This window comes from Rutilus rutilus, assembly GCF_951802725.1.
Source record: "Rutilus rutilus genome assembly, chromosome: 21".
NCBI lineage: Eukaryota > Metazoa > Chordata > Actinopteri > Cypriniformes > Leuciscidae > Rutilus > Rutilus rutilus.
This window is the reverse complement of record NC_140226.1, coordinates 28,365,833-28,388,948: the sequence shown is the minus strand read 5'-3', so window position 1 is coordinate 28,388,948 and position 23,116 is coordinate 28,365,833. Positions and strand designations below refer to the sequence as shown.

Here is a 23,116-nt window from a genome sequence, read left to right as displayed (position 1 = left end):
CATTTTCTTAATGCTTGCACATTGTATCGGTATACTTTTTCCTCTGTAGAGTCCTCTCGCTTGTTAGGTCTAGTCCAAGTTGGAACGCCGGCTTGGTCAGAGGACATGCATTGCAATGTCACGGGTCAGGTTTCAGCATGGATGGCAATGAAAATTGAAGGCGTCTCGACCGTTTGACATGTAACTGCCGGGGTGACATCTGCTGTAATTCAGCCAAGAAAACACTGCGGCACTGAGTGCCACAGCTACGGCTGTCAGATAAATGAGTCAGATGAGAGAGCGCAGCGAATGCCACTATAGGCCACGTCCTGCTAACCTCCACCCTCACCTCCTAACAAACTGAGACCTCAGAGGGTCTTAACAGTGAATTAGAAAGTACAAGTGCTGTAGACCGTGCCTGCCGTGAGTCACCATGAATTATGAATATCTCAAAGTCCAGTGTGTTGTGGGACATTACAGATTTGCTCTGAATTTAAAGGAGAAGTTTACTCCAAAATGCTCTTATGTCATTCAAGACCTGTTTTCTCTCTTCTGTGGAACACAAAAAGGAACTCCTGGTTGTGTTTTAAATAAAATGAAATTGACTGACAACAAGAGGATTGTGTTTTAGTGCAAGGCTTTAATACAGATATTGAGTCTTGAGAGAATATGATAGAAGGAGCAGTTGCACTTTTGTGATTGTTATTGCAATAACTCACATCTCTGACTATATAGGACATGCTTCAAACTGAGAATGTAAAATATTCAAGAAGAATATTTTCAAGTCGGCATGAAGTGTAAATTCACTCTATCCTATGTGGAACACAAAAATAACTCCTGGTTGTGTTTGAAATAAAAATAAATAGATTGACAACAAGGGGTGTCGAGCCTAAAAAAGGACACAAAAGCAAAATAGCTCATATTACTATCTTTAAAGTTTCCTGAAGCCGAACAAACCCACATTTAAATGTTGAATGATAATTACAGAATTTTCCATTTTTATGTGAACTGTTCCTTTAAATGGAGCACCACAATCCACAGGGGTGGAGGAGAAAGCAACAGAAGAAATTTTCTGTTCGAATTGACCGTAATATTCACATCCAAGTCTATACTTTCTTGTGCATTCTTGTGCATGATATTACTTTGACAGGCTGTTTACAAGTGAACACATACATTCGAGATGATGGTCCTGAAATGCCCCGTGGGCTTCTCTGGAGACGGCTTACCAAGCACATCACATGGAACCCGGGGGGGGGGACCCCTCCAGGTGAGCTTTCCTTGAGAAGTGATGTATGATGTGCTGCTTCTCTATTCAGAGAAAGCAGTCAGGGGTCCCAGTGTGAAGCCGGCTGGACTTGACATTAAAGTTACTTTAGGGCTCATCATACTGGTCACTGCATCAATTTGGAAGGGTTCAGGAGCAGTCGTAGTGTTTTACATCTGTAAGTGAACTGTTGCACTCAAAATCCTAGAGACATTTGAAAATTCAACTGAAAATGTTTCAAATCTATGAAATTTTAGCTTACCGTGTTTTTCTTGTAGAACTGCTTTATTTGTTTGTTGGCCATCCATATGTTGCCTGATGATTATACAAGATTTTAACAGTGTCAGAAAAATGTGACTTATAAATCACAGATTGCTCTATTTTTATGAAGATAGGCAGTGGGAGACCTAGTATGGAGCCAGAAATTAACATATACTTTAACTTGAGTCTTTAGAAAAATTTGCATGCTGCTTTTTTAGGGAAACAATATATTAGCGCCACGTTGGTTATCAGGTGATACATTTTTTGAGATAATATTTTTCCCTATTGTGATGTAAATACAAATGAAACAACTTCTCGAACAAGCAAAAAATGTAGGGCGAGACTTGATTTTGTCCATTGGGAATTGATTGGATGGTTGTGGTTTGCTATTGCTGTGATCTCATAAAATAATTCTGAAAGTGAATTATAAAAGTGGCGTGGACTGTATTTAGAATGATTTTTAGAACTAGCCTATCTTTATCTTTATTTTTATCCTTATTATAGTTACTGTCCTTGGTGTGAACGGTGCATAAGAATGGCTTTGTGAGTTGCTGTTCACATGCAACGATAGCTTAGCTGTGTGCATTTGTGCCCAAAGTACAACAGACTTAATTAACTACTTTGAAATGCACACAGTAAACTATTTTAAACCATAACAGGAAAGTCACTTATTTTGAACACTTTTTTTTTTTCCACTTATTCAGATACTATGTTTTTTTCTGTAGCATTTTTTCAACAGGATCTTTATCCATCTTTCATGCACTATGTAATGCATGTAGAAATTTGGTAGTCGTATTTCTACATAACTAAATGTATATGTAAACTTAGTACCTTAGAACCCCCCCCCCCCCCCCCCACACACACACATATTTACTTTTAGTTTTTGTTTTTTGTTTTTTTATAAACATTGTAAATGACATTTCCCTTGCTGTACTTGTGATGCTCTCCTGTTGTGCTGTAATTTATTTGTGTAGCTGACATCCTTGACAACATGCATGGTTGAAATTTTTGACACACTCGCTCTGACCATTTGTGCGGCAGTATATTTACTAAAGCTTCACCTTGTCCACCCATCTGGAATTGGAGCCCTGAGCTTGACAGTTCATATCCCCAACTGACTGCACCACATTACTGTTAATACAGCACTGGGCTCAAATCATAATCTTCCCGGCTAGGAGAAAAGCAGTGGTCTTTATCATTTAAATGGATTCAGACTGGGAAGAATGGGATGTGATTATACACAATCTGTTTGCAGAGAACACCTGGAGAATGAAGCACGCCTGCCCTTATTAATATCATCCACACAAACCCTGGACTCTGTCTGCTAACAAAGCAGCTCCACATTGGCCTTAATCACTGTCAGACGGCGTTCTTTTTTTGTCTAAGGCATTCTTCTGCCAAAAACTCTACCCATCTAAATAAAGGTTATGCTGTGATTGGGAAACAATGCTCTTTGTGATAGAAGTAAACTAAGAAGGTGCTCCAAGTTAAAGTGATGTAAGAGCAGCTCCACTCATTTTAATGTCTAGTTTCATTTTTCCTCACTAGCAGGTGCTTTCGGAATCTGCATGTTTTTTTTATTTTTTATTTACTGTAAGTCTAAACATGCCTCTCCGAAGTAATAAAACTTATGACGATCAAGGAAATTCCTAATATGGACAAAGGCATTCATCTATCGCTGTAGCTGAAAAATAACAAGATGGAAACACTTAGACTTATTAAACATGAAGACAATAAACACACCACCGCAACATAAGAATAAAGTATATTTATAATGCAATGCTAATCGACATAGCATTAATTAAAGTATAGAATACTACAAATTAATATTCTGTCTGCCTCATTCTGTGAAAAGAAGCCAGATCCCAAACGGAAGTTATTTCAAACACAGTGAATTTGTAAAAAATTAAAATGCCCTTCATTACCCTACACCTACATCTAACCCTACCTGGGTTTCCCTCTATACCCTTTTGGCACTTTATTTCCATTTTTTTGATTATTTTCTTGATTTTTATATAACATAAATGCTACTCCGACCTGATATGCAATGGGAAAGGGAGTCGAATGCAGATTCGAACTCGGGTCTGTCGCGCCAAAAGCTAACACCACCTCCTACTCTCTACGCCACTGATCCATAATTAGCTAGGTTTCTTTTGCAATTTTCTAGTGCTTAATCAGATAATTGTGTGCTGAGTTAATGTAAACATCATCTCCCAACAAGATGGGTTGCACAAAAGCACTGTAAATGTATCATAAAATGCTGTGAGAGATGTGTGCTATATTCCAAGTCTACTGAGAAAACAATGTTATTTGAAGAAATTGAAGTCATTATTTATTGACGTTCTTCTCCTCCAGTGAGCTATTAATTGACGGAACACTGAGTCAGTTGAGACCTGGATCAGGTGACCGGTTTGAAGCTCTATTCTTTGTAATGGCACGGGGGGACAAAGACCAGAACAGTAATACAGGTTTGGAGTAACATGATGAGGGTGAGTAGATTGTGACAGAATCTTTGGGCAAACTATTTCTTTAAAGTAGAGCATTGCTGCCAGCCAAAGTGCATGTCTGTGTCTATGTTTTTCTTCTTTTTCACAAAAAGGGACAGCACAGGCAGGCTGAAATTTGTTGAGAGAGAACCGGTTGTCTGGTGTAGTCAGTGAAGACAAGCGGAAATGTGTACCCCCTCTCGGCAGCCTCCCTGTCAAGCACTTCCCTGAAGTCTCTCTTCTGCTCCTCAGAGTACTAAGTGTCCTCGGGGGGTTCTGCGTAGGGGCCGGCGGGACTTTTCGTGGTTATAATTCAGAGGCTGGAAAGTTAGTGTCAAAAGGGGCTCTGCATTTGAACAATGAACAGGCGATACAGACCGTAGACACTGTTGCAAAAAAGACTTCTTCCCCTAAAGTCAATTCTAAATTGGCTTTGCAGACCATTTACTTCTGTAATGTGACAATTCAGAGTGAAATGGTATATTCAATAAGGAAAAGGGAATGGAATCAACCCTGAGGCCTAAACTCTTGTAAAAAAGTAAAGATTTTTCAAGGTGGTGATTTCTTATGGATTCATACGATGTGATTTATATGGAAAGGTGAACGTGATTTCATCAAATGCAACGTTTCTGGATCAACATCTCTGTTGATCCTGGAACAATATTCCAATCAGTTTTAAGGGACAAGTTTCCAGTTTATGTCACGTTTAGGCTTTATTCTCAGGGTTATTCATGTTAATCCAGGAACATGTCTTACTTGACAAAATCACCTTGACCTGTACGAAAATGTGCCGTTTTTTTTTTTTTTTTTTATCCCATAACTCCACCCCTAAACCCAACCGACAGTAAGCAGGTTGTATGTAAATGTATGAATGAGATCGAATTAATTCATACGTGTTAGCCACCAATTCGCCAAAATGTAAAAGAGATATTGTGTTGGCTATTTAGTTATTGGTTGACATTATCCATTAGATAGCCTGGGTGACCTACATATTACTTTTATTAATTATACATTTATTTTAAATTATATAATTAAAAGAATATCAGTAACTTTTAAAAATACTTACATTAAGATTAATTGCACTGATGAATCGTCCACAGCAACATCAGGAATATGCATTAAGTATATGCTAAATGTTGAAATTGTTGAATTTATTACCAGATTTTGGGTATTAATAGCTTTTCTGATTTATAACTAGCATTTGTCTTCCTATCTTCACTGTCTTTCATTGGTTGCAGAGTAGCGTTTAACGACTAGGGTGTTGAAAATGCTGTCTTTTCCTGACAGAGTAATTAATTGGTTTGGTTGCAAATTAGCAAGCATCTCTTGCTCGAGGAAGGACTCCTGCCTTGATAACAACCAGGTGCCACTGCAGAGTACAGCGGGAAGGCCATGTATCAGCTAGAAAAGGACGATATCATGCTTTGATATCAGCAAAACAACACTTTTCACTGTGCTTGTTTTTGAAGAACCGCTGTGTTAAATGGGGCTTCATTTTATTCCTTCAGTTTTTCTGATTCTACAAGCCTTTTGTTCGATTTTTTTTTAGTTGCCTCTTCATCTACCAGACTATATTAGGTAACGTGAGGTGAGAGGATTGTGTTTTCGTATAGTACAAGGCTTTAATACAAATATTGAGTCTTGAGAGAATATGATAGAAGGAGCAGTTACTAAGTTATTGCGATAACTCACATCTCTGATTACATTTGTGAAATGCTTCAAACTGAGAATGTAAAATATTCAAGAAGAATATTTTAAAGTCGGCATGAAGTGTAAATTCACTCTCTATCCTATGTATTATTTATCTTATTGTAAAAGCTTCATCCATGCAAATTAAAACATATTTTGAGCTCAATATTTGTTTGTCAAAATGTCAACTCAGTCTTCCAGTGAAACGACAGACTTCTCTCTGGTGACATATACCAGACTTCTCCAATCATTTCATCCGCTTAAACCCCACCCTTTCTTACAGTCAACCCAAAGCTTGCATTCAGATCTGCCTCCGTCCAGTCGACAGTCCCTGCGCCATTTTTTGTTTCTTTTTTGATAATCTGTTTCTCTCAGATGTTTGTCACAATACAGAACAAAGGATCTGTCAATACTTTTGTTACCTTTTTTATGGTTTGAGTGAATGTAAAAACTAAGACCATTTTAGACTTGTGACAACACTACTGTAATCCTGCTGTCAAGTGTCTCCAAATGATCGTATTTTCAAAATTAATGTAAATGGAATCCTCCGCAATGTTGTAATTTCCAGTGGGAAATTATATTTTATTGAACACTGATTGTCTTTCTGGGGTTTGGAGGCGTATCAATTAAATACTCATCATGATACACGCAAATTGGTCATGATAGAAGTTGTAATTGTGAATGTGTACCTATTACATTGTACTAGGGTTATCAACTTAGCATGTTAATTTTCTGTGATTAATTACATTAAACAAGTTACATTTGGTCATGAATGGAAAAACTTGAACCTTGAACTGAAAACACTAGTGATAGGCTTACATTTAATATGGAAATACAACAAACAGTTTATGTTGTAATAAGCATATCATGTAATTAATTCGATTAACATTTTTAATTGATTGACATCTCTAGTATGCAGTTTTGTATTGAATACAATACAGCTTGCCAGTAAATACGGCTCATGTAGCTCGATTATGGATTATTATTATGGGCTGATTTGGTTTGGCATTTCTTATCAGTCATTGTGCTTGGAGCACAAGAATGATAAAATATATAGTTAACACATCAGTTACTCATATTTTTGTTGCATTAGCACTAAAAACATCCCGTGTTTGTCAGGAAGTGAAAAAGAGAAATTGCATCCATTTTAATCTGACTGAAATCACTTGAATGCACATCACGTCGTAATTATGATTTCTGAACTCGTAAGGAGGATCTTCCCAGGAGGTCTTCAAGGCAACGCTGTCTGTGAACATGCCAAGCTGAATCCCGCTGTGTGGTTTGGACCACCGCGATGTGTTTATCATGTGAACCCTATGCCAGGCTACTGACAACCCTTGTTTGGCAGGGGACTCGACCCTCCACACCCAGCTAAACGACCCGAAGCTGGTCTGGAGAGCCATGCTTAGTTACGGAAGAATCAGCTGTTGACAGCAGCTATTTGGGGACTTCACCCCTGTGGCTTTGGTGAAAATAACAAGCGCCCAAGGCTTTGAAACATCAGCTTCTAGTCCTTGATTGTTAGAAGATCACACACTCACAGTCCCCTATATATAGGGACCTTGTGTTCTTGCGGCCCACGGTATGGGTGTTGTGCCGTACAGCTGGAATCACACCCATCAAATGCAGATGACCGAAACACTGGGCCGCAAGTGTGCAGCTGTGACTGACCCTACAGTGAACATACAAGGGCGGGTGAAAGGAATGTTTTTCCATGACTTGTTTATCCTCAGAGTATTTAAAGCGACCCACCCAGGGGTTGAGAAGTTATGGATACAAAACAAAGTCATTTAGTAGTCTAATTTCTGCTAAATCAAATTGAAGGTTTCTCTGCAGTACCAGGCAGGTTTCTACAGAAATCTTTCTGACTCAACAGCCGAATTGCTCATAGAAGCACAAGGCCTGTTATTTATTGGCAAGCGGGCTGCATTCCTCGGAGGCCGAAAGACACAAATTACACGCATTCAGATGCATCTACATGCATGCCCTGGTACTTAGTATATACACCGGGTCTGGTTGATGTGTATGCAAATAAATCCGTGTTTTGGGCCGATTCATTAAAACTCTACTCTACTACTCTACTGTCATTTATGTTACTAAGGACTAGTATGGGAAATTAATGGTCAGATGACATGTATTAAAATAATTTAGTAATAATGTATTACTTTACAACTCTATTTTGCCAAGTAAGACATGTTCCTGGATCAACATTTCTGCCTGAAAATGTAGTCCTATCCCTACCTCTAAACCTAAACCTACCCATAACTTATCCTTAAAATCAGAGGGAAATGATCGGTGAATAACACTGATGTTGAAGCACATAACCCTGGTTGTAAGCCTAAACTTGACATAAACTGTAAACTTGTCCCTTAAAACTGATTGGAATGTTGTTCCAGGATCAACAGCATACATTAATATGATGTTAGTGGTTTCAGGCTGTTAAAACAAATTCTCATGTACCTTCACTGAGCAATACTCTGCTGAAATAAATAAATAAATAAACCACCCCAAGCTGATTTCCTGGTAAAGCTGGTCTATTGGGTGGTTCTCTAGGGGTTTTGGCCACTTTTCAGCTGTTCAGTTTAGGAAACCAGCTGGCTGCACAGCTTGACTAGGTTGTGAAACCTGATAAGACCAGCTCAAACCATCTTCAGACTGGTTTAAGCTGTTTTTTAGTATGTTTTCTAGGGAATACAATATCATAGAAAAAAAAAAACATTTTAATATATATTTAAAAATAATAATATTTTGGTTTTTATCAAATAAATTGTAAAATAATTTATATATATATAAAAAAAAAAATCAATATTTCAGCCAGCCCTGGTATGTGCCCATCTTGAGTGTGTATTCATCCGTACTAAGCACACAAACATGCGTGCGCGCTGATAAGGTGAACATTCAGTGGGCTGAAATACCAGCGCTTGTATCAGCAATGTGTGTTTGCACTGCAAATAAGACTTCATAATGTTCCTGGCAGATACAAGCGTCTTCAGGGTCGGGGTCATTCTTATTTTGAAAATGTGCCGCTCTCTGCCACCATTTATTTATCGTGTAAGTCGAGAGAGGCTAGGAACGTAGAAACTGCATAATCCTTTATAACAAGTCTGCGTTTCTCTCCTATTCCTGAGTTCTATGATACCCCTTGGACCTCAAATGCACATGTAATTGGCCATGTGCTCTTTTCTAGCATTCAGTAGCCTCATTACTTCAGCATCACCAGACCAGTTGGCTTTTGGGAACCCGCGATTTTAATGATACTGTAAAAATGTATCAGGATGTATTCTGAATTTTAAAATACTCTGTTTGATCTGGTAATGAATTTCTGTTGCTGTGGCATTCTCATTGATATGTGTCTCTTTCATTTTCGTTCAGATGAAAACTGGGATGACGACCAGCTCTTGGGCTTTGAGCCATGCAATGAAAACCTGGTTACGGGCTGTAACATCATTGATGGGAAGTGTGAATGTGACAGTGTACGAACATGCAACAACCCATTCGAGTTCGCTAGCCAGGAAGCCTGTCAGACAGCCCTGCAAAAGATTGAAGGTACCTCTTATTTCTCCATTCTCATTATCTTTTCTCTCTATCTACTTCCAGCGTGCAACATACTTGTACCTGCATGCGCATGTCTTTCTGCAGTATTCAAAATGTCATCATGCTATTTAATGCGTACTTGATGGGTTTAATCTTTAAAATGTGTGTTTGAACTTTCGATCGCTTGACTTTATGAACACACAAAAAACCTGCTTTATAATAAGTACATGTACAATTGTTGCGGGGTACATTTTTTATTTTATTTTATTTATTTATTTATTTTGTTTGTACAAAAGTGCAGTAGGTTTGCCAAGATATTTTTTGTCACCCTAAATAAGAACCCTAAACAAATACTTGTTTGTTTTTGTTTTGTTTTTACTTTGAGACAGCAACATATTTTTTGCATTCGCTAAGCCACTGCATAACAACGTGTTTGTCATACCTGGAGCCTTTTTTTTTTTTTCACATAGTTGTTTGTTCTAATTCCCTTTCTTTTGTAAAGGGTGGGGTAGCAAAAGATTATTTTCTCCTCTTTTCTTATGGAATCCTGCTTAAATAACAGTTTTTTAGAAGCCTGTGATTAAACAAACAGACAAATCTGATTTACTAGAGGCTGATAAGGCTCCTTTTAGAGCTATCAGAATGCAAATGTTGCGTTGAAAAAAACAGTCCCTGATGGATACTTGCTCGCATTCTCTGAGCGTGCCTGTGCATCAGTACTAGATGGTGGCACACTGGCATTTAAACATAAAAATACATGCTTGTTATCACAACGGTCATAGCAACAGGTGCAGGGCCTTGTTGTTTTATAGCGACAGGTGTGCTTTTCGTCATCCCTGAAGCCGGCTGTGGCTATTTTTGAAGGTTTACCCCCTGTTTTAGTTTACTAATAGGTGCTTGTCATGTTGTTTTGACTAGTGCTTTAGAGTTGTTGCAGTTGTCACTTGTTTATTGTGATTTTGTGTCTAGTCTGGGATGTTGTTTTGCTTGTCTATTTGTAGAGTTGTCAATTTGCTAGAGATGTAGTGTCTAATAGATAGTTAATTCTCTTGATGAGTAGCTCGTTGTTGATGGGTTTTTTTTTTCTAGTGGCTGTCAGCCTATCATTTTGATGCCTTTGTCCTTTTACAGTGGTGCCAGGCTAATAAAACAGGGGTGGGGAAAAAAATGAAACAAAGCAATACCTGAAAAAAATAAAAAAGCTGATTTGCTGGTCTTAGCTTTTCTCCTAGCTTGGTTAAGCTGGTCTGTTGGCTGGTTTTAAATGTGTTTTTTAAATGCACTTTTCAGCTGTTCAGTCTGTTCAGGAAACAAAAAAAGTATTATTTTACAAATAATTCCCTATGGTAAAAAAAGTTTTGAGGTCATAACATAGTATTTTGCAAGGACCTATGCACAAATATGTCTTTATTAATCAATAATATGCCCTGTAATCATAATGCGTGAAAAGTTGGGTTACACTTAATGAAGTTTTATGTAACAAAGTTCGGGAGGAGCATGTTCAGGTAATCATCCAATCAGCACAAGAAGAAGCCAGTATAAATAAAGCCTTCCCTTACCTCCTGTCTCATGACAAATTTCTCAGCATCCCGCCACCACCCCTTCACCTCACACTCGGCTGGGTCTGCTCATAGATACCTATGATCTATACATTCATAGGGGGGAGTACTCTGGGGTCGGGCCGAATTCCGAGCTCGGAGCCCTCCCCCCGGACAGCAAGCCAAATACGCATTATAATATTACATCAGATTTCATTAAAGGGACACTTCACCCATTTGCATTAAGCTTTGTATTGTTAGAAACCCAGTCATATATTATAATAAATGTGGATTTTTCATCCATTTTTCCCTGAGATGGGAGAAATAAGGATTTAAGTGTTTTACTTCCTGCTTATTATGACGTAAAAATCATCATTTTGCGTCATAATAAGCAGGAAGTCACATTTCATTGAAAAGTGTAGAGACTACAGACACTCGTTCCTCATCTTTCCCAGGGGGCGGGAACCGCTCACGCTACAGGCCTATTACAGATCAGTGGGTGGGACTTGACTCTGAAAACTAAAAGCAATATCCTCCATCTTGTTTGGAAGCTAAGCTAACAGGCGCTGTGGAGACAGATGTAAAGTTATGACAATAGCGGAGGAGAGTGCTCAATATGATATAGAGGAAGAGGATTTCAGAAGTCTGATGCTTGAATCAGGTGTTTGTGGCTACCTTTACAAGCCGCATTATAGCGAAGAGCAGCCGAGGCAGAAGACCTGCCTGCCGCGGACGAGGAGCCCGGACTGGCTCGGGTTAGGGCGGACTGGTGGCGCCGGTGATCTCACTATGCAACTACGAACCGCTACGAACACAGAGATAGAGTCCGACTGTGGCAAAGAATTTCAACAATGACAACTTCTCCTGGATGAAATCTCTGAATCAGACGAGGACACGGACGTTTGTGTTGTGAATCAGACGAGGACACGGACGTTTGTGTTGTGAACTATCCTAGTTTCGCACCGCATCTGACTGAACATCCAGGTAACGTTACAATGCAATAATTCACCACTTCGAAAGAAATACAAATGAAGAGTAATTCACTAATGAGTTCGCCAACTAACTAGACATTTTGTGTGAAATTAATTTCAAGCTCTGGTGGTAGCTAGCCTTGTAGACGGAAGAGTTATTTCTCTTAGGCAGATATGCGCTTTCTGGATTAGTGGGAGTGGCTTGCGCAGCTGTGCAATGTGGTGCATTGTGGGAGTTGGTGTCTTTCATACAAATGCGTCCTGAAGTTATTTTCTTTCTTTCCTCGGCCAAGAAGGCACCAAATTCAAAATTAATTTTACATTTCGACTACATATATGACCCACTTTCAATAAAGATCAATGTTCCCATGGGTGAAGTGTCCCTTTAACATGTGAACTCGTGAAATTTCAATGGTGCACTTTAGACAACTACAAGTAACTTTGCGTCTACATGTCTACTAACTCTCATTAGAGTATTAGTAGACTGTTAGGTGTTTGGGTTAGTAGAATAAGTTGACATGTAGTTGCAAACTTACTAGTAGAATGTCTGTTAAGGGACCATGCCGCTAAAGTGTTAGTAGATATTAAGACGACAGTCTACTAATACTCTAATGAGAGTTAGATGACATGTAGTTGCAGTGTTACTTAATAGTTAGCAGAATGTTTAAAGTGGACCATTGAAATAACCAAAAGTTATTGGTGTTTTACTGCCAGTAGTGTTTATTTTAACTGGAAACTGCAGTGGGTTGTACAGTTATGTAGGTAGAGGCACATTTTCCCCAATGAGTCTAAGAAGTGCCTAAAGCTCAGAACAGGAAGTTTTGCACAGGCTAATGCATATTACCTTCAGAAAATATGGAAAATAATAATAATAATAATAATTTGTCACTGCTAATACAGTTTGTTTTGCTGATGTTGGCCCAAAGCAACATAGTACGTTTTTAATAAACCGTGCATAGACACTGCCCACCTATTTGGCGTACATAATACACATTTTGTTGCTAGAGAATGTGATGCATTTTCTGGCAGCTGCGTAAAGTTATTTTTCTTCCAATCTCCTCATACATCTGTTTGCGTTCAGTGCCGTGAGGAGCGTGGGCCAAAGCACATGTTTCGCAGTGTTGTAATGGTATGCGCTCAGCAGTTATCATTTGCATAAGAAAAACATTACTGTCTTGATTCATCAACCTGGCCATCTTTTGTGTCTACAGTCAGCAGACATTGTGAGATTTTATTGATTTCACATTAAACAATTGCTTCTGTCACACAGATAGTGGAGCCGTCACGGTAATATGATCAAATTCTATCTCGTACTTCCACTTCTGTTGCTCTCTTTGCGCTGTTGGTGAAAGAAGGAGACAGAAGTGTTTTTAAATCACCAGAAATATGGGCTTGTTCTTTGAGGTCGTTCACCCTATTCAGCCCGATGGAAAAACATCCTTCCTCACAAGGGAGTGTTTTGTATTTACGGGAAGCTGGCAGGCACAAGGGCAAACTTTGAATAGATAAGTGCTATTGATATTATCAGAACAGGCCCCATTTTGAAAGGTTCGGTGACCTCTTGGATTTCTTTAGCCAAACTGTGAGGAGTGGGTCTTTCTCAAAGGACAGTGAAGATTGATAATGCCGTCGCAGTGCCCTCTTCAAGGTTCCCTAACAACATCTATAGTCTCTTCTACCGTTGCTACTACAGGAAATCAATCCTCAATAAAACAGTAATAATATGTTGACCTTTGATGTCTAAGTAGATTTTGTCTCTGGGTAAAAATCCCAGAGCAGTAAATCATCACCAGACCTGATGGAAAGATGTTCTTCGCATCATGTCTTCGGATCAGCTCTCTTCTAGTATTGTAGTATGATCTATTTTAGGTAAATCCACTCTTTCCGTGTCTTTTCTAAGCGGGCGGTTCTCGAAGCGACAGAATATAATCTGTCTATGTGAGATTAGAAGGATGGTAAAACTGAAGATCTTCCAGATACTGTCCAACAGATCTCAGGGTCTCAGATTTAATTAGGGATGTCCATTTGCTTGAGAAAATAATACTTAAACTATGACATATTGAGGAATTACATTTTTGGCCAACCGGGATAGGCTTACACTTGCATCTATTGAGGGAGAAAATGTGTGTTATACAAAGGGAATGGATTTAAATTTGGTAAAAACTGATTTTAAGATCAGATATAGGCATTGTCTTTGTTTTTATTTACTCTAGAATGGCCTAAATAATGAAAATATATTACACTGTTGATGTCAGATTTGTTTGCTTATTTAAAATGTCATTGAAATGTAATCATGATAAATAGTGATTTTTTTTTTTTTTCATTCAACTACTGTAGAAAGCAGCTGAACTCGTGTGGCCTTTGTTTAGATGGCTGCAGAGTGAAATGACTTTGAAGGGATTTCAGATCACACACAGTATGCCAATCATGCATTTTCAAATGTAATTGATTCCTGTAATGGCAAAGCTGAGTTTTCAGCAGCCATTATTCTTCAGTGTAATAACATTTGGTGCTCAAGAAACATTTTTTGGCTTATTAATTGGTTTGTGGAAACTTACATTTTAAAATGCATTCAAATTGAAAACAGTTCTTTTAAATGGTATAGGATTTTGCAATACTACTGTTGTTTACTGTATTTTTTTTTTATCAAATAAATGCAAAAGAGACTTATTTCACAAACATAAAAAAACTGAATTGTCCCAATTTTTTGTTCATATTTCTTTCAAAAACACATTTTATCTTGTAAACTAACTAAAGTTTGGAAATACAAATGGGAAATAGGTCCAAGGGCTTGTTTCACAGTGTCAAACACTTTGTTTTAATGGTAGAGTGCTTTTGAACATGCAGGATTTTGGATCAATTAAGACTTCTGAGCTCTGGGTCTAAATTAGTCAAGGCAATTTTACCGTCAACTTGAAATGATTGTGCTAAACGGCAGTAAGGGTATGTGCTGGAGCTCTTTTAGAGAGAGCCTGTGTTTGAAATTAACATGGAGGTGAATGGTAGTCTTCAACTAATCCAGTTTAGACCCCTGACCTAGGGGTTGGAGTAATTTGGTAAGTGTATGAATGCACTACTTTTAGAAACTGTCGCTTGAAAAGATATAACTTGAAATTTTGCCAGCTATGGAAATAGAAAGCTTATTTTATATTTTTATATATATATACCCACCAACCCGCCAAATGCGGGGGGATTTCAGCAGTGGTGTAACACAGTCACTCCTATAGCAACTTTGGCGGGTTGAATTTTATATATAATATTTACATTGTTCAATTGTAGTCTTTTAAAAAGGCATCTGAAATGGTAAGATTTTTCAACACATATCGATACTGAAATATCTGAAACGCTTCCAATTCAGACAAAACAGACCCTCCTCCCCTCACTCACTCGTTTCATTTGCTCCGCATGAATATTGTTGGTGTTACAGGGCTTGAATTTCTACGTTGGATCGCGTGTGTTGCGCTTCATTTTACTCATTCACGCAGATTTTGTGCTAACACTCAAAGCACATAAAGCCGCCTCTCAGTACTAAATGTAGTTATTTTTGGCTGCTTATTGCTCTTAAACAGTCAAATACACACAAAATGACAAAATGCCAGTCTTGGCGAGTATTCACGTAAACACAGTCAGTTATGTTTTAAGTGAGCGTAAACAGTTGAGAAAAAAAATGCATGTGTAACAGTATAATGGATCTGTGTGTCAAGTCTTAAAGTGACAACAGCCTAATATACCTGCTGCCTAATTATGAGATAATATAAAAAATATCTATATGGCAGTTGTGGCCAGTGAAAATACTGAGTGGCTAGTAACTTTGGAAAACTAGCCACAGTGGCTGGTGACCAAAAATGTGAATGTCAAGCCCCATATATCTATAATATATCTATATATATATTATAGGGATATATTATATTATCGTATATATTATATAACCGTAGCAGTTAAAAAGAATGAGAGGATGGAAATATGTTTTTCTCTTTATGGGAAAAGCGTGTATGTTTGAGTGTGAACAGGAAGTTTTGTTGTGTGGGACTCTGTTCTGCTTTTACTGTTGGTTTTCTCTGACCCAGCTCAGCCAAAGCACATTAAAGGAAATGCCAAGCATTCTTGCAGTGGAGCTGTGTCTCTGCTGCCCTGGCAGGATTACAGTGGAGAATATTTGTTCTGGGGAGCCGGCCATGCTAATTGCAGGGCCCGTTGTACGCAGGCAGAGAGCAGCTTCATGCCAAAAGCAACATGTTTCTGTTTTAACAATGTCCTGTTTTCAAAGAGAGCGTGGGGGGTCGGCCAACCCAAGAACGGAATGCCTGAAAGTACTGTACTTTGACTTTCCCTGTTGTCCCGTAGAGGAAAACGCGAAGGCATTCAACCGTTTGATGTGGAACATGGGCAGAGCTCCATGTGTGACGGTGTGGGTGTGTGTGTGCTGTGCACCATGAACAAACTGCTACTAGTTGAAAAATTAGTATTCAGTAACGATGACTAGGGCTGGGTAATATGGCTAAAAAAATATGAAAATATTTCCATATTCAAAATATGTCACAAGATTGATGTATTTACTGTGAAAAAATGTAAAGTCAAGTTAAAAAATAATCAAAGCATTGTCGTAAGAATGATATTTAACCATTTTCATTTCTATGCCGTATGCACCAATATAACAATGCATCAAAACAACAATATTTGCTAATTGTAAATACAAAATGCAATGCAATGACTTATGTAAATATATAATGATGCAAATACAGTTTTGAATCGATCAAAGTTTCAAAGAGATAAATCAAACTTACTCTAATGCCGTTTTTGCTACAGAATATATGCTATTTTATTTTATTCTCCCAAACCTAATGGCAAAATAAAAAGTGTATTAAAATTAAATTAAAATGCTAACATATATTAAACCCTGTATAATTTGGCTGATTTCAGGTTCACCTGACATCAATTGGATGCTTTTCTAGCAGACGTCAAAGCAGCCAGACAGAATGAAACTGAAAGCATGGGTTTCTCATGCTTATTTTTAGGTTGAAAAACACTGTTGCACAAGTGTAGCTTGTGGTGTGTGGGGTGTGTATGTCTCTAGTGTGTTTTTTTTTTATGAGGGCTGAATTAAATTTTTAATTGAAATAAACTTTTCTGGGAGGGTTTTGCTCATGCCAGCTGTCTAAAACCACAGCACGCTAATTTATGCACAGCTTAATTTCTTTAACGTAAAAATATATATATATATAATTTTTTTTTGCTGTTGGCATTAATTAATTATTGTGGGGGGAGAGTGTAATTAACCTCTGTGGTTTTTCAAAGGTCTGCAAAATTATCCAAAGCATTCTTGCTACGGGTTATTTTATCCTCCCCTGACTTTGGCAGTGGTAAATGTTTGAGGACAACTGTCTGTTCAGCACGAATGTGCTCTTCCTCTCCACAGGAGCCAAGATTTAGTGGCGATGCGGCTTTCGAAACTCGCTCGCATCAATCTGTCCAGGCGTCTGGACATATTCGATGTTGTGAGAACCAGAGCGCCACCACATCGCAAACAGGTGTTAATTGGATGCGGCCCCGTCACATCTACAGGGTCAGCTCTAGCGCACAACATGAGTAGTTTCCCTTCCTTCTCCTGAGGCGGAAAATTAGAGGTGTTAAAACCATTGATTCCGTCACCTTTGCCATGTGTAGTTTTCTGGCAGAGACATGTCAGTAGAACTTCCTTTAGAGCTTATTGCCTTTTAAAATCAAATCTTTTTCATTTACCTTTAGTTTAGTGTCATGTTAGCAGATTAATTGATTTCAAGGTATTTTGCAGCACTGTCACCATTTACTGACTACTTATGGGCAAATGTTGCTTAAACTTCAGATTTTTTTCTCCCAAGAAAGGTAATTGTCAGTTGCCAATGTCTTAATGCATTGAAGAGTTTATTTACATGCATCTATGTGTATATATATATATATATATATATATACACACACACATACACATATGTGTGTGTGTGTGTGTGTGTGTGTATACACATATATACATACAGTAGGTCTTAATATATAGGCTGTCTGTTTCATTAATGTTAATCAAACTATTGTTGTATCATAGAAAAAAAGTGGAATATATATATTTTGCTTAGATATTTTGCTAAAAATTTACTTTGCTGACTCTATCGATTTCAAATAGGTGTAGGCGTGTAGCTCAGTCACTCTTTGTCAAACAAATCATACATCATTTTGAAGGTTTTTTTAATAGAGAAAATGTGCTCATTGTGACTCATTTTGCCAGCACGTGTCACATACTGTATATAAAATATGTTTGCAAGTTTGGCAAATATCCATCTCATCAAGTGCTCTTTCTGTTTTATATAGTATCCCGTTTCTATTTCAGAGTGAGAAATTGCTGCAAATGGTTCAGTGCATGAGCGATCTGTCTGAATGAATCAAACTGAATCGTGAACAATGAAAATAATTTTTTATACATTTTCAAAACTGTGAAACCAGCAAAAATTACACTTCTAAGACCTTAGAGATTTCCCCCTCTTATTTATTGTGGACACTCTTTTCAATGTTTGGCCTTCTGTCTCAAACCATGTTCAGATTTCAAAAGTCAAACATTTCGATGTGAACTCAAACAATTCTAATCAGATCCTCCCTAAACCAAATTATTTGAATGATGCTTTCCACAATCATTTTATAGCTATATACTCTTACTCTTACTTTAGAGCCCAGTGAACTACATTCCTCTATGATACAACACGCAAAAAAAAAAAAGTGTTCCCTTTTGTGGTTGGAACAATGACAATCGAATTACATTATCTGAAATGACCATTAGCACAGTGGCCTTATTCCAATAATTAATCTATTAGCATCCTCACAGTCAGTCCCCTGTGGTTTTTCCTGCTCTATACGTTCATTGTATTGACAGCTCTGCTGGCGTGGAAGATTTCAAGCCTCTGACACATGTAGGACAGGTCGGATGGATATTGACACGGGTCCACCAGCCTGGTTCATCTCATCAGATTGAGAGTGCTGCTGTTTCTCAATGATGGATTACATGGGGCAGGGTGCACAGTTAGAGCTTGACAAAAGTGACACTTGTTAGAAGCATAACCCATTCGGTATGAAAGCCAATCAAATTCATTTCAAATTTCATTGCTTAATATAACTTGTGGGGAACACGGGGAGTTAAAGCTGTTTAATTCAGACCTTATGCATTGGGTTCAAGTCGGGTTCAAATTTTGTGACCGCACCTTAAATGGTCTGCAGTTAGGCCAACAAATTATATTATTTTAATGATTATTACAATAAAAATAAAAGATCTCTGGCGTCATGTTGGAGCTACACAATGGGGCCCACAAGGAATAAACTTTTTATTTTTTATTTTTTTAATGGACCTCATCTACAGTCATAGAGATATATATACCAATTTATGCAGAAATGCAGGTAAATCACATACTTTTTCCTGCAACTGTATTGAACTTTGTTGTCTTTTATCGTACTTTTTTTTTTTTTTTAGTATAGGGGAGTAAGATCTCACGGCCTCTTGTAGCTCATCGCTTTAATGCAACACTGCATCGAAGGTGGAAAATGTTAAACTTTCCAGGGCAGAAAAGGATAAATTATGTGCACCTCGAACCGCACTTTTAAAAGTCTGACATTTAGACTGACACTTGCCTACAATCATTGCCTCCTTTACAGATAATATATTTACTTCTGTCAGTTTCTTTCATTTCCTGTAAGAGCTTTAAAACTGCTGCGTTTGTGATAAGCTTATTTCCTCGTGATTTCAGCCTCAGGCCAACAATTACTCAGTGGTGAGGTGGGACGCAACGGCTATGGACTTGAAATGGTAGATGTGATGATATTTTAAAGAGAAGTGAGGCGTTTTGTTTGTAAGTCAATTGTTGACATTCTGGTGTCCCTGTGGTGTCTGGCAGTAGATGCTTGGTCTGAGGGTTTGGTGTGGTTCGCTGATAAAGATGAATCACACAGCGGCCTCTCGAAGCGTGCCACTCGTTTGTCCTTTAAATTGGTAAAGATAACACAGAACCTTTAAGGAACTTTTCTCTCTCTCTCTCACACACACACACACACAGTGGCTCACAGCATGGTCCTTGGGTGCCTTTTGCTCGCTCTGTGTATTTTGAGCATTTGATCAGATGGTGAGGAAAATGTATATGTGGGACAGAGCAAGCATGTCAGTATAACAGAAAGATTTCTGTATCTGCCATTTTACGAAGACACTCTGATTGTTGCTTTGGGGAAGAGGTCGCATTGTCAAATTGGCAGGAAAGAGGAATCTGAATGGATATAACAGACGACGCTTCAACTAACAATTCATTTTGAGTGCTTTATCAGTTATTCTGACAGTTCTTCAAATGATCAGTTGGGGGAAAATAAAGAAGCTGTACTTTTTCAAATTGTCAAAGTCCTGAAACATGTTCTACATTAGTTATCGTCTTTTCTCAGCTTCTGTTATATTTATAAGGATTACTAGAATATATTAAATAATTAATCATCGCTGCCAACTTTTGATGGTTTTGAATATTTAGCTTCCCGATATTTATGAGCAGTGCTGAATCCTGGCATAATACTATTCCAACAGGATTCATTTTCCAAACGTAGTTTAATTATTTTTTTTAAATAGGATACCTGCCATTTAATGTACTAATGCAGGCGAGTTTGAGATCACTGTCCTTTTTGCTAATTTGTGAGTGTCAGAAGTTAAAACGATCTAATTTAAGTCGTGCGATCTGGATGTTTGCATCATGAAATCCATTTTAATAAACAAGACTTTTGATTTTGTTTAGTTTTGTTTGCCAATGGGTTATATTTGAACATCTCCTTGATTCCTCGTTTGATGTTCTTTCATAGAAATTTTGCTATTGCAATATGCTAGTTTTTCATATTTTTGCTAGGACCATTTAGGATTTGCATCAGAATTTGGCACACCTGAATTTAAAGGAGTCCCTTACCAGCACACACTGGAGTTAATGGGGGGGAAAAAAACCCTCATTTTACAGACATCCACTTAAATTTAAATAAATTAGTGGAATAATTGGTAACGTTTTATTTTAAGGTGACGTAGTTACACGTTACTACAAGTAGGACTACTTACTATAGTAATAATAGTAAATTATGCATAATTACAAGTAACTAACCCTAAACCAAACAATAACCCTAACCGGTCCATAACTCTATTGTAAGTACATGTAGTTAATAAATATTACTCAGTACTTATGTAACTACGTCACCGTTTTGTTTTAGTTGTCTGACAATGGGTTATAATTTAACACTTGGATGCTTTCTCATAGAATTTATGACATTGTAATATGCTAGTTTTTCATAGTTTTGCTAGCTTTGAATATTAACAACTGTCAGAATTAATAAGATGTGTTAAAGCTGTTGAATTTTTGCCAATTGTTGTTGGCTAATGGGGCTTAAATCTGTGTTTACTATGTTTTCCACCCTTGCTGTGAAGTAATTGAGGATGAGAAATACCAATAAACAATGTTTTACAATCAAGTAACTGAACAGGCCGGCGGGACGCAAAGTACCGTTTCAGGTCTCACTCTCAGAAGCACAATGCTGATCTCATTTGTTCTGAACATTTGTTTAATGTGCTTTTTTTTAATTTATATATATTTAGCGCTCACCTGTGCGTACTGCTGTCAGCTATTCAAAAACGAATGCCTTTTTGTGGTCTTTGGCAAAGGTTACTTGTAGATCGGAAAAGAGCTTTGAATTGTTGTTAGAGAGTGACCAACCCATTTCAGCTCCGGAGAGGTCAGTGCTGCCTGTTTAAAGTGTACACAGAAAACTGTGAGCCTGTGTGTGTGTGTACTTGTTTTGACAAAAGTGTGTGTGGGTTACAAGGAGAAAAATTAACCTTTTTTTCCTCAGAGCGCATAATTCATAACCGAAGTAACTGTGAGGGGGAGAAAAACAAGGCCTTATTGTTTTCCGATTGCGGAAAGGCCCAGTGGGTCATGTGCTGTTTTGACTGGCAGTCTGGCTGAGAAAGAGAGTTTGTTGTGTCATTGCGACAAAATTTCAGTGCAGAGAAGAAAAAAAAAGAGGAAACGTTCTGTATATCTTCGTCTCAGTGAGCTCATTCTGGATGAAGGAAAAGAAGCAAGAAGTTTGGAAGGAAAATTGGGCCCCTGATTCAGACGCAGGGAGGAACTTGACATGGTTCACTTCAGGCTACATTTGATTTAGACATAGCAAGAGACGGGAATTTAAAGCTCAGTTTATTCTTGCAGTAATTTACCTGCATCATTGTTTCCATCTTGGCATAGAGATACAAACTATTGCATTTTTTTTATGAAGAAAGATACACATTCAGTAGAAAAACAAGCAAAGATCTATGAGGTCTTTCTAAAAACATCTCAATGCCACATACATTTTGGAGTAACATTTGAATCACAAATGAGATTATTTTACAGAGAGCCATATTGAAGAGCAGTAAGTGTGTGTGTGTGTGTGTGTGTGTGGTGGTGGGGGGGTTGGTATCTCCTTAAAAAGATTTATTTATAACCATTATTTTTCAAAAATGCATGATGTTCTTGTAAGAAGACAGCATTAGCAGTCTAATGGTTATGTTGGTTTTGTAACCGAATATTTGTTGTGGATTTATCCCGGAGAGCATGTTACGACTTATCGTTTGGAATGTGTAACATGCCACAGCTTCTTTAATTGAGCTTCTTTTCATCCTCTTCTCTCTCTCAGTGCCCGAATTCATCTCTCGCTCTCTGTCCTCTCTTGCCTCATTGCCTCTTTACACACAGACACACACCCCTCGCAGTATATTAGTATTGGACTTGAGGCTACCCTTGAGTCTGGAAAGCCTGAACTGTCTGATGAAGGAATGTCACTGTGGGCGAATGAGAGAATGCCCTGCTGTTGGGAGGATTGGTGACGATGTTAGGAATAGGGAAGTGAGACCTTCACTCCATAATAAGCTCCATCCCATTATCACGCAAGGCTGGACCCTTAATCAAATCTATTGGTCACAGTAGGGGTGGGTGATATAAGCTTACATTTATGCCAGGAAATTGTATAATGTGACATTTTATGCAAATTAGTTTTTAAATGAAAAGTTAGTCAAAAAATACAGAAAGGTTCTATTGATTTAAAATAAAGTCCAAAGTACAGGTAGATAAAAAAAAAAAAATCTAAATAAATGTAGAAAGCTTAACAATAAATTTCTACTGGTTTATTATGCCGAACCGGTATATCGCTTAGCCCATACAATTGAAGCAGCCAGTAATTGACAACTATATTGAATTTAAGACGCTTCTAGAAAAGAGCCACTGCCTCCCTAGAGCCCTAGTAATGCTACTGTACAGAAACCCCAAGGGAAAATAATCTCCTTGTATCTTTCAATATTTCAATACTCCTGTCTGTGTGTTTTCAGGCAAATGA

At 37.9% G+C, this 23,116-nt stretch overlaps 1 protein-coding gene across 1 annotated transcript in view; it reads left to right on the top strand.

Annotated features, from left to right (window-relative positions):
• Positions 1–23,116, top strand: part of crim1 (cysteine rich transmembrane BMP regulator 1 (chordin-like)) — a 116,480-nt gene that overhangs the window by 3,772 nt on the left and 89,592 nt on the right. Inside the window, exon 2 of the mRNA XM_084392973.1 lies at positions 9,052–9,225. Coding sequence (XP_084249099.1) covers positions 9,052–9,225 — 174 coding nt within the window. The remainder of the gene's footprint in view (positions 1–9,051; positions 9,226–23,116) is intronic.